General features: G+C 39.9%; 1 protein-coding gene across 1 annotated transcript in view; it reads left to right on the forward strand.

The window, feature by feature from the left end:
- Window positions 1–12,592, forward strand: part of IQGAP1 (IQ motif containing GTPase activating protein 1) — a 76,134-nt gene that overhangs the window by 35,174 nt on the left and 28,368 nt on the right. Inside the window, exons 6-15 of the mRNA XM_016151523.2 lie at window positions 2,316–2,383; window positions 3,437–3,550; window positions 4,092–4,270; window positions 4,963–5,047; window positions 7,212–7,375; window positions 8,221–8,305; window positions 9,060–9,223; window positions 9,425–9,585; window positions 10,781–10,905; window positions 12,186–12,349. Coding sequence (XP_016007009.1) covers window positions 2,316–2,383; window positions 3,437–3,550; window positions 4,092–4,270; window positions 4,963–5,047; window positions 7,212–7,375; window positions 8,221–8,305; window positions 9,060–9,223; window positions 9,425–9,585; window positions 10,781–10,905; window positions 12,186–12,349 — 1,309 coding nt within the window. The remainder of the gene's footprint in view (window positions 1–2,315; window positions 2,384–3,436; window positions 3,551–4,091; window positions 4,271–4,962; window positions 5,048–7,211; window positions 7,376–8,220; window positions 8,306–9,059; window positions 9,224–9,424; window positions 9,586–10,780; window positions 10,906–12,185; window positions 12,350–12,592) is intronic.

Genomic DNA, 12,592 nt, shown 5'->3' on the forward strand with positions numbered 1-12,592 from the left:
ATTGTTTTTTCCATATGTTTAATCTTTTCTCCCTGTTACATTATTAGCATTTTAGGGACAGAGGTCATGCCTTACAATTTTTTCCCCCTCCAGGGTACATAGAATAATGTTGGACAAACAATGGTAACATGAGAAGTCTTTAAAAATCTTAAGGAATGGGTGATATGTAGGGGAATTTTCAGATAGTAGCAATTTCAAATGTATGTATCTGATCCAAAATCAGATTAATTCTGATTAAATTCATGTTATGTGAGATCTGTCTATATTGGTAACCCTGTGAAGGCTGTACCTACAGTGGGCATCTGAACTGGCAGGCACATGCTGAGCTGGCAGAATTGCCTTCAGTGAGCTCTCTTGCCACTGTGCTCTCTGCAGTGTAACCTGGGTCCCAGATCCTCAGATTCTCTGAAATGGAGATGAAGAATTAACCGTGCCTTTCTAATGATGGAGTCAGAATGAGAAAGTGAGGAAGTCTGCTATTGTCCATTTCTCTTCAATATGCAGTCTGTGCTTAGAAAGTATGTACAGAGCAGTGTGTTCTGATTGGTGGTTTATGAGTTCTTTCCTCATTTATAAGTGTTTTTCCTGAAGGGAGGGTTGTCAACACTCGATAATATGTAGAAAGTGTTTATACCTGTTTGGAGCCTCTTCTTTACCATAAAACATAGTGTTGTTCAAGGCAGGTTCCTTATTTCACTGTGGTGGATGAGTTACCATTTCCCTTTTGTATCAAAAGCATTATCTCTCTCTTTTCTTCCTTTCTGCTCTCCCCCCACTTTCCCACCCCACCTCCCGGCCTTTAAGTCTTGACTGGCGTTATTCCAGAGATATTCACTGTACTTTAGTCATGATAAATTACTCTTGTAGTTTATTGAATAGATTCAAAATCTGCTGAGAGAGGAACTTCATGTAGTTCCATCTTAAGCATTTTATTCTTAAGAAAAGCACTTAATCGTAACATGATTTATACTTGCACTTATCTGAGAAAATGATTACTACTGTTGGTGTGTAAATTTGAATATGTGTTCAGAACACTTGATTTTTTTTTTTTCAGATTATACATTTGGGTTTATTATATACAATTTAAGTTCTGATCGTGTCCGTGCATGTAATATGTGTGATTCATGTTGTATTTCGATAATGCTTAGGTTTATAGATTATTTGCAAGAACCATAGACCACCTTATTGAGCTTCTGTGCTTCATTTCTCAGAATTTTTTTATTTCCTCCCTTATTGCTAGGCTGTCAATGTCTTGGCCTTCCGATCTCTTCTAATTTATTGATTCTGATTTGCTAGGGCCTTAGAATCCATTTAACCTAACTCAGGCTTATAGACATTTATTTATTTATCTAACAAATCTTTGAAATACTGATTAATATTAATATATGCTAGGCTCTGAGTAGACATTGGTGAACAAGACTTATTGTCCCTGCCTTCATGAAGCTTAGAGTCTAGTAGATGTCTTTTCTTTATTGAAAGAGTAAAGTATGGGGGGTTTGGGGAAGTGGGTGAAAAAAGTGAAGGGATTAAGAACAAATTGGTAGACACAAAATAGTCACAGTTTGTAAAGTATAGCATATGGAATATAGGCAATAATATTGTAATAACTGTGAAGTGTCTGGTGGGTACTAGTCTAATTGGGGGGATCACTTCATAAATTACATAAATGTCTAACCACTATGCTGTATACCTGAAACTAATATAAAATAATATTGAATGCCAACTGTAAAATAAAGAAATAAATAGATAGATAGATAGATAGATAGATAAACGAATACTGCCAAACCTAAAGAAAGAGTAGTGTATACTGTGTACTCTACTTAAAACTCCTAAACTACCTGAATTAAACTTTTTTTGTCAGTAACATGAATTCAGTTTAAATAAGATTTTCCATCCGATTCATTTTCATGAGACTTTGCTAAAATATCTTGTTACTCTAAACATTGATCATAGGAAGGTAAACAAAAGTGAAGATTCTTCACTTACATTAATTACATTACATTTTATTAACATCTAATCACATACTGGCTTTGTACTAGACCTGAAACTTGAACTTGTGTTTACTGATTCCCAGCCCTGTGTTTTTTACATTACATTTTGTGACTTTTTAGAATAATATTGTTATGTAAAATTTTTTAAAAAGGCTGCTATGGGGTAGAAAGTATTATAACTGCAAAGGAGAATTGTGGAATACTGCTACTCAGTGTTTAGAATGTTTCTATTTTTTATGCTGATTTTCAATTTTAATCTAAAAGCTGCAGCTAGGTATAACTGGGGGGCCTAATGAACTCTTTTACTTATTTGTTGTCTTCTAGCTTGTACCTGTTCAAACTAGGCCTGGCTCCTCAGATTCAAGATCTGTATGGAAAGGTTGACTTCACAGGTAAAGAGTTAATAGACTTGGCAGAAAATTCTCAGTTTATGTGGAAATAGCCTACACAGGCAACAGTACCAATCTTAAAGACACAGGGTTTTAACAAGACTTTGGCAACAGAGACAAAAGAAGTATAAATAACTTGCTTTCTCTGGTGTGGCGGAAAGAATGCTAAACCTGGAAGTTCAGGCTCTGTTCTCTGTTATGACACAGGTATGATTAGTGATTCTCGGTTTTATTATATCTAAATTGAGAATAATATTAATATATAAAAAAGTATATTAACATCTAACACTGAACATGTATTGTGGAAAAAATAAACTTTATAACAGTCTTTGCCTTTCCCTCTAGCAAGCACCTATTGTGGGCAAAACAGTGGTGGAGAGTGAGAGGATACAAAGATGGCAATTTAGTAATTTTTAAAATTTAGCTTACTTGGTAATTTAAAATTTTATTTAGCTTACTCTATGTGTATTTGCTGTAGTCAGATGCTTGAGGAGATGGAGGCTTGGGGAGAATATTGGTTAAGGATGAGATAGATTCACAACTTTCAAACTGGTAAAAAACACTTTTATCAGTAATATTTTTCCTTCCAGGGAAGTTGTTCACCACTCCTGGGGCAAGGGCCAGATCCTATGTGTTTTTTTCTTTATCACTTGGCTTCCTGCCTTAGAAAGGAAATTGTTTAATGGCAGCTAGTGATTTGGATTATAAAGACTGAGATAACTGACTAACTTGTAATTCACTTCTTGTTGAGCTTCTTTAGAAACTGCTCCATTTATAAATTGGTTGTAGGAAAACTGTAAGTAGCAGTTTTGAAAAATTATTTTCTGTAGGGCCATTCTCATGCTATGATTATTTTCGATGCTCTTGATAATAATAATAATAGTTAAAGTCTATTGAGTGCATGTTATGTACCAGGTACTGCCTTAAGTGCTTTCTGTATACTATCTGAGGGTAGATGCTATTTTATCCCATTTTGTAGCCAAGGAATCTGTTTCCTTTTCTGAGTTATGAAAAGGTATTTAACTTGCTTGACTTGGTCTTAATTCTTTCCTGTAGAGGAAGAAATCAACAACATGAAGATTGAACTGGAGAAGTATGGGATCCAGATGCCTGCCTTCAGCAAGATCGGGGGCATCCTGGCTAATGAACTCTCCGTGGATGAAGCTGCATGTAAGAAGAGGGAAATTTGGGGGTTCAAATGGAATCATAGCTACCACTTTCAATAATTAATACAATAATGATGCTCTTGGACATTAGGAATTTTGCTCGTAAATTTAGGTCAGTAGATCTAGTGTTAAACACTGCTACATTCTTTTATGCTATTGTTATTTGGAAGTAAGTGATTGATTTTGATTATAATGCAAGCACTTAGTGAGTGAGTCCTACATTTCAGTACTTCTTTGAGTTTTTAAATTTTTTTTATGGTATTTATATGCTGATTAAGGGTGAACATTTCCATAGCAAATCCCTGTGAAATTTCAAATTCAACATCCCAAATATGGATCAGAGCTGTGGCTTTGTGCATCCTAAGGAAGGAGCTGGGCTCACGAGGACCTAGGGAACCACGTCTCCAACAGCAGTCGTTAGTTATTGCACTATGAAAACAAACCTCTCTCTGTCTTAGTGGGTCGCAGTGTTGTTTCGTATATGTAATGTACATCCTTCATTTTGTATAACCTCAGTGTTCTGTATTTTGATAATTCTTTTTTAGTACATGCTGCCGTTATTGCTATTAATGAAGCTGTCGACCGTAGAATTCCAGCTGACACGTTTGCAGCTTTGAAAAACCCCAATGCCATGCTTGTAAATCTTGAAGAACCCTTGGCTTCCACCTACCAGGATATACTCTACCAGGCCAAGCAGGACAAAATGACAAATGCTAAAAACAGGGTAAAAGTGGAACATCTGTTCATTCTAATTGATTTATGTTCTTTCATTGATTGATTGGACTACATTGAAAAAATCATTTTATTGAGGTATAATTTACACACAGTAAAATTCACCCTTTTTAAGTGTACAGTTTGACAAGTTTTGACAATGTATGTAGTTGTATAACCATCACCCCAAAAGTTCCCAGGTCAATCTCTACTGCCCTCCCCGCCGCCACCCCTGACCCCAGTCAACTACTAGTCTGTTTTTTCTCACTATAGTTTACCTTTTCTGGAATTTCATATAACTGAAATGGAATTATACACAGATGTAATCTTTTTGTATTAGATTCTATTTTGACTTCTACTTTGTCCTTGAGTTTTGTGCAAACTGAAGAGAGGCTCTGAGATCTGGTCCCTGGATATGACTGTTCTGCTTAGTCTGAGGCAGGCCTGCAGGCTCCTGAGTAAGCGAGAGTGAGCGGGAGTGAGCAGGGCAGTGCTCACTGATGCCTCCTTCCCTTGCAGGGCTTGTCCTTGACAGGAGGACCTGCTTCTTATGTTTCAGTCACAGACCTGGAGCATTCTACTTTTTGCTTTAAGCCACACCCTTACTTGCTCTTGGTTCTGTAATGGTGGGGGAGGAGCTCAAATGTATTTCTGTGGTCTTCTAGAGACCTGAGCTAATGTAACTATACTTTTACCCATTTTCAGACTGAAAACTCTGAAAGAGAGAGGGACGTTTATGAGGAGCTGCTCACTCAAGCTGAAATTCAAGGCAATATAAACAAAGTCAATAGTAAGTATGTCCCTGAACCAGGCAGCTAAGTGGACATGAGAGAATAATTTGAGTGTCAGTCCGTTTTTGGACCGATGACGTAGTGTATTTATTTTAGACATTAGTGGATTCATTTAGGAACTATCGCTTATGACTGTCTTTTGCATTCATAGGTGTCTGCTTTAGCCACCGCTGTCCTCAGGGCGTCACCCCTCCATCCGCACATCTCCTGTAGCTTCTGGGCTGATCTTTTTGGCCAGTTTCATTCTTTCACCCTGTGTTACACACTTAAAAAAAAATCTAAATAGGAAATTTGTTTTTTCTGTTTTTAAAGTAATATAACAGCTTTTTTTTTTTTTAAAGAATAATCGGTCATCCAGAGGTAAATCATAAAAAATCAGATTTCCATCATCTAAAAAGAACCACTATTGATGTTTTTTATGCATATCCCTTTCATAACATATATTTAAACAAAAATGAGATTGTTCTGTTCATATTGATTTTTGTTTACACATGTTACAGACTTTTGGAAAATTAATTTCTTAAAAGTATCATTTCTATTTTGTCACTCTTTCGCTCAAGAGCTTGCATTGGTTCCTTATGGCTTGCAGATCCCTGGCCCAGTGAAAGTCTTTACGCAGCAGTTTATACCTGCACCTCTCTGTAGACACTCACTTGCCTAATTGTCTCCTGTGTTCACTCTGCTCATTTCATGACTCATGAAGAGTGGCTCTGGAGTGGGACAGACCTGAGATTTGATCTCTTGCCCTCTTGTTAATTGTTGTGTGACATTGGGCACCTGTGGCATAGAACCGTTATGCAGCTAATGAGGCAATGTATGTAAATTGCCTGCTATTTAGTAAGCACTCAATAAACATTAGCAATATTTCTTTTTTAAAAAAATCATGTAATCACTCTACTATAATGCCCTCATGGCTCGTCTCTTATTTCATCCAAATTGTATCCATTATTCAAAATCCAGCTCAATTCTCACTTTAGTACATATTTCAGCTCAAAATATAATTGACTTTCAATTATCCTATAGCATTTGTAGACTAAATCACACAGTTTAATAATTATATGTCGTCTTATTTCTTGATCTTTGTTTCTGACATCTTTGTAAAATCCTTAAAGTAGAGGTTACTTTTGAGTTCTGCTTCTTTTGAAACCCTCATACTTCCTAGCATAGGGTTTGACTCATCACAGGAACTCAAGCTTATTTGATTTCAACCTTGATCTTGTTTTGCTCAAAATAATAACAACAGTAATAGTAATAGTAATTAGTGTCCTCTGTGTTTATTTGAAGGTCCTAATTTCTCACTTGAATTGATACTCTGAACAACTAAAGAGAATATGTAAAGTTTTACCTACTCCCTATGATAAGGAGTACTAATTTCTACCAAGAGTCTTTGTAGTCTGTTTCATTCTGCTTCATTTAGGATAATGGCTTTCTGCACAGAGTAATAGTTCCATTCAAGAATGGGTGACTTGTGCTCTATCTATCTGTATGAACACTTAAGTCACCAGTATACACTGGAATGTTCTTTTATACTTAGCTATGTCTGTGAGAAGAAAGTCTAGTATGTGCTCTGCTGTGTTCAGGGCACAAAACACCCTTTTTGTTTTAGTAAGGGACTTTTTTCTGCTATGTTGTTTGGGATGCGTGTGGGAAATGGTCGAGGGCACGTAGACTGTCACAGGGAAAGGGGGATTGTTGTATTCAAGTGTCAACTCTACGGTGGGAGGTTTAACAAATTTTAAAAATATTTCAATTAAATTTATTGGGATGATGATTGGTTAATAACATTATGTAGGGTGTACAACTTTATAATGCAACATCTGCACACCCCATTGTTTGCTTTGCTCACCACCCAAAGTCTATTCTTCTGTCTCCATATATTTGACCCCTTCTACCCTCTTTATCTTCTCTGACGGTATTTTTGAAACAAAATTGTCCAGAGACGTAGTAAATTTCTGTGGGAGATACTTTCTCCTGTCTAGTAGTTTAGACAATAACTTGGCATTTTAGAGAGAATTTACACATGCGTTGTTGGTCTGGATTGGCGCCTCTTAGATTGTGCCCATGTTGGTGTCAGGCTGTCTATATCCAAAGCCTTTAAGTAGGCTTCTGTTACTGTCACGTAACATAATGTTTTCTTAAGTACTTGCCTTTTTTCCTCCTCAGCATTATCCGCATTAGCCAATATAGACCTGGCTTTGGATCAGGGAGCCGCCCCGGCCTTGTTCAGGATTCTGCAGTCCCCGGCGTTGGGCCTTCGAGGACTGCAGCAGCAGAACAGCGACTGGTACCTCAAGCAGCTGCTGAGTGAGAGACAGCAGAAGAGACAGGTGAAAAGACCCGGGTCACACCTGCGAGGGCTTATGTACATGCACTTGAATTCTTGCTGTTGTTTAAAAGATACTTATGAGGCCTTTTTTTTTCTAGTATAACTTTTTCTCCTGTGTGTAAATTAAGTTTTTAAAATATCCTGAGGTGAAGTACACGTTGTCTTCAGCTTTCTTTTGCTTTTAGAGTTATAAATCATCTTTTTTTCTCCTCTTTTTCTGATAAATCCTCTTTTTAAATAGTCAGCACCGACTCTCCCAGTTAACCACCCCTTCACTTGGAGCCTTCCTCATAGTCCCCAGACCAAAAGCCGTTGGAGAAAACCTGAGTTTTTTTTACATTCTTCAGGAATTTCTACTTAAAAAACCATGCCTCACTAATTTCCTCTGGCCAACACTGGGGAAATACTTAATGTGCAGTAAGAACAGACTGCGTGGGACTGTACTTGGCGTTCTTTTTTTTTTTTTTTTAAGAATATATATGGGGGGCTTTCTTTTTTGTCTAAATCAGGGCAAGTATACATTTTGCAAATTCCCAGCCTATACTGGCCACAGTAAACAGCATTAATGTGCTAATGATCCTTTAAACATTTTGATGCTTCTCACAAAATATTTTTTTTAATGTACTGGTATCCAGAACATTTGGATACCCCAGATTTGGCTGAGGCTTTTGGCACTCACTAGGGCTGCCACGTTGGCTGCATGTAGCCTAAAGCTGTCGCCTGTCCCCATGGCTCCCTGTCCCTAGCAACTGCTGTTGAGGTAGGAGAACTGAGAGGTCTGGAGGCAGAGGCAGGAGTCAGTCGGCTTGACATAACCTTGACATAACTGTGCTTCGCTTTCCCCAGGGCGGCCAAGCCGAGCCCCTGCAGAGGGAGGAGCTGCAGGCCGGAGTGGAAGCCGCCAACAGCGCCGCCCAGCAGTACCAGAGAAGTAAGGGTCCCCTGCTGGGCCTCCTGAAATGCTGAGGAGGGGAGGGGCTGGCTTCATGTCCCTGGGGATCTCAGGTTAGAGTTTGTTGCTCCCCAGCCCACCCCAGGCCTACTAGCCATAGTGCACTAGCAGGCGGCAGTAGGGTCCCTCTGGTGTCCACAGTAGACCTGCAGTCAGCATGGTCTCCCTTTGCCTAGTGAGTACTCCATGGTTGCTTAGGGAAACTTTTGGAGGAGGCCAGGCATAGACATTGGTAAGATCTGGATGTTGAAAGGGGAAAAGAAGAATATTCCCAATATGGGCAAAAGGAGGAGCAGGAGGACAGGAGGTGAAAGATGTATTGAAGGAACAGCGGTTAGAATAAAGTCTGTGTAGATGTTTTGGGTTGAGTTTTATAAGGCAAAGAAAGATCATGGAAAGCTTTGCATGGCAGCCAAAGAAGCTGGCGCTTTACTTATTGGGGTACAAGGAAGGAAGAGCTGTTGATGTAGGTGGAAGGATGGTGGCGGCCGCGGGATAATTAGAGTGGAAAGAAAATATGATTGAGGAGACGAGGCTGCTTTCTAAAACAGCTTTGTTGCGATGTAGTTCACATACCATACAGTTTAGCTTTTTAAAGATGAAAGTGCCACTTCAGATGGCACGGCTAACAGTGTATCCACAGAATACAGCTGCCTTCTATGACAGTTGGCATTGCCTTCCCTTCGGGACTCTCTGAGCCAACTTCATTTCTGACCTCCTGTCCCCTACCCAGGGCTGGCAGCCGTGGCAGCGATTAACGCTGCCATCCAGAAGGGTGTGGCTGAGAAGACTGTTCTGGAACTCATGAACCCCGAAGCCCAGCTGCCCCAGGTGTATCCGTTTGCTGCCGATCTGTATCAGAAAGAGCTGGCTACCCTGCAGCAACAGAGTCCGGAAGTAAGCGAGCTGAGCCTGGCCTGTCTGGGAGCAAAAAGCAGTCGGAGAGAATTTAACACCCGCTTTTTGGTGTATAGTTAGATGGAACTTATTTTTTTTAACCAGAAAATTAGACTCCTCCTGGCTCGATTAAACTTGGAGCCTCCCTGGGTATCACAGAATACCTCTCCTCACTCTTTTTCCCTCTCCCTCTCTGTCCAGCATAGCCTCACCCATCCCGAGCTCTCCGTTGCAGTGGAGATGTTGTCGTCAGTGGCCCTCATCAACAGGGCGCTGGAGGTCGGGGACATGAACACCGTGTGGAAGCAGCTGAGCAGCTCAGCCACAGGCCTTACCAATATTGAAGAAGAAAACTGTCAGAGGTGGGTGCCTCGAATGGCGGACCGAAGCCACCGGTGCCTGTCACCTGCCTTTGCTGTGTCAGCTCTCTTGTTTTCTTCACAGACATTGTGACTTCCATGTGATCACCTTTTCTTTCCCCCTGTTTTGATTCATTTTATTCTTTGTTATGCTAATTGTTTAGAGTGAACTATAGATATCTGATATTCTCTTAAATATGTAAATATGCTTATCAGAACAATAAGGGCATTGTTATATAGCTGCACTAATGCTTTATTATATCCTTACAAAATAATACTACTTCTTTAATATCCTCTAAACTTAGTCTGTTTTCATACTTCCTCACTTGTTCCAAAATTGTCCTGGTTCGTTCAACCATGATCCAGTCCAGGACACGTGTCACATCTGGTTGTTGTATCCCTTAGTTATCTTTCAATCTGGAATTGTCCCTTTCTTCATGACACTGACTTGTTAAAGAGATGAGACCAATCGTCCTATAAACATCCTATCTTCTTGTTAGGATGCTTCCTAATACTTGTTTTATTCCTGTAAATTGGAAATTAGGTCTAAAGGCTTGTCAAGATTTAGTTGAATATTTTTGGTGATGTGTATTTCATATTTTCTCATATCAAGAGGCTTATGAAGTCTGCTTGTCTCGCCATTGGAGATACTAATTGATCCTTGGATCAGGAAGACTGCTTATCCCTGCAACAGATATTTGTGTTTTTCTGTCCCTAGACCATAATCTCATTTTGCACCTTTTACACCATCAAAATGTCCAGTTCTCAACCATCTACCTAATATGTTTAACCCCAGTTGGTAATCCTTGCCTAAATCAGTACTTTCAGTAAGAGCTGCTGATCGATGATTTGTTGATCTGTCACTCCTACATTTACTAGCTGGTGTTCGTCCTCGTTTTCTTGTCCTTAGAGGAATCACTTGAGCTGCTGCCACGTCTGATTCTAGGGTTGGTCTTACCTGGAATTCAGAGTATGTAACAGGCTGGTAGGAATAAGTGACATCCTTTCATTTTGTTTAAGGTAACTCCTTCATCCCAAAGCTGGCCTCTAGAGGGTATCTAACGTTTGGAGTGTCTTACCTGTTTTTGTTCTTCAGTACTTTGCTCTGTGTCTTCTCATTCCTGTCATCCACAATAGCCCTGAAGGTCCCTTTTCTTATGTTGTACTTTGTTGTCTTTTTTGGGGGGGAATGAGGCAGGTATCTTGATGAGCTGATGAAGCTGAAAGCTCAAGCACATGCAGAGAATAATGAATTTATCACCTGGAATGACATCCAAGCTTGTGTGGACCACGTGAATCTGGTGGTGCAGGAGGAACACGAGAGTGAGTAATCTGCTTCTTGTCCCCCCAAGAAATGGTGTGGTTCCACGAACTGGTTGGAAACACTACTCCTGGAAGGAGTTTTGAAAACTGAAATATGTATGTAACTCAAAAAACTAAGGTTGGATATTTTTTTCAAAACACCAGGCAACTGCTATAATTAGGTATGTAGGTCATAAGAACTAAGATTTTCAGGCAGGGAGTTGACCATGATCTGTTATTTTTAAATGCTATTATAACAGAGACCTGTAGGGCGACGTCTGGTAGGGTATCCTCAGCATGTGTCCCTCCCAGCACGTGGATGTGTATCACAACCAGGGAAGCTCATCTGAGCTTTGGGTATCCAGAATTTTGTGGGGGCTTCATTGCATACAAAATATTTATTGAATCATTGCCATATAATTGGACTGAATTTCCAATTCCAGGAGATGGGAGGCTGGGCTGAGATCACCGTATCACAGGGCGCAAAGCTCCCATCTTATCACATGGTTAGTCTTTCCAGCAGGCCCAGCCTTCATCCTGAAGCAGTGTTGGGGCCTACCAGGAGTCACTTGGTTAGCATAAACTCAGTGTGGACCTAGGGGCCCACCATGAATAACAAAGATCTTCCTATCACATGGGATGTTCTAAATGTTTAGAGGCTGCTTCCCAGCAACCAGGGACAATGGCCACCCAATGTTTGTTACACAAAGAGTTCTTACAAAGTAGCACAGCTGGCCAGGATACCTGAGAGTGAACGTTTCTAGTTTAATTTGTATTTCTGTGAGAAATATTCAACTGATTTAGTAGAAAGAGCCTTGCCTTGGAGCAGGGGGGCCCTGGGCTTGGATCCTCCGTCTGCCACTTGTTTGCTGTTTGATCTTGGAGAAGAGATCTTCAAGCCTCAACTATTCTTGTCTGGAAATATTGACTGAGGCGACTTTTTAAGATCCCTTAATCGCTTACTTTTTGTGACTCAAGAATGATTTTGATTACACGTTGGAAATACCTGAAAAGTATACTATAAAGCCAGTTTCATCAAAATTCTCATACTTTTAAGTTAGAGCAATTACAAATAAGACAGAAGGACTCTTGCTTTCAGTAGGAATGTGAATACAAGGGCTTTTAGGTGAAAAAACACTAAACTAAAAAAAAAAAAAACAATGCTTCTTAATACTATGGATGACAAGTTACAGTTCGAATCATGGCAGTGCTTGGGTGGATTTACTTAGCATGTCTAAAAATGGATTTGCTTACAGGATTTCTTAATTAAAAAAAATAACCATTGGTATTTTCATATCTAGGGATTTTAGCCATCGGTTTAATTAACGAAGCCCTGGATGAAGGCGATGCCCAAAAGACTCTGCAGGCCCTGCAGATTCCTGCAGCTAAGCTCGAGGGCGTCCTAGCAGAAGTGGCCCAGCATTACCAGGACACTCTGATCCGGGCAAAGAGAGAAAAAGCCCAGGCAAGTGGCATTGAAATGGTTCCTTTCTGTTTAGAGAACTTCATTCTTCCTAGAACCAAGGCCAGGGGAGGGATATCTCCCCTGATTTACTCAGTGACTATTTCCCGGGCACCCTTACATTCAGATTTCTGGAGAAACTCAAGGTGTGAAGGACATAGACTCCGTCTTCTGGGAGCTTTGCTGTTTTACACATGTGGTTTTTTTGTCGTTGTTGACACATCTCTTACATCTCTTTAAATTCTG

Source organism: Rousettus aegyptiacus, unplaced genomic scaffold (genome assembly GCF_014176215.1).
Source record: "Rousettus aegyptiacus isolate mRouAeg1 unplaced genomic scaffold, mRouAeg1.p scaffold_m13_p_14, whole genome shotgun sequence".
Taxonomy (NCBI): Eukaryota; Metazoa; Chordata; class Mammalia; order Chiroptera; family Pteropodidae; genus Rousettus; species Rousettus aegyptiacus.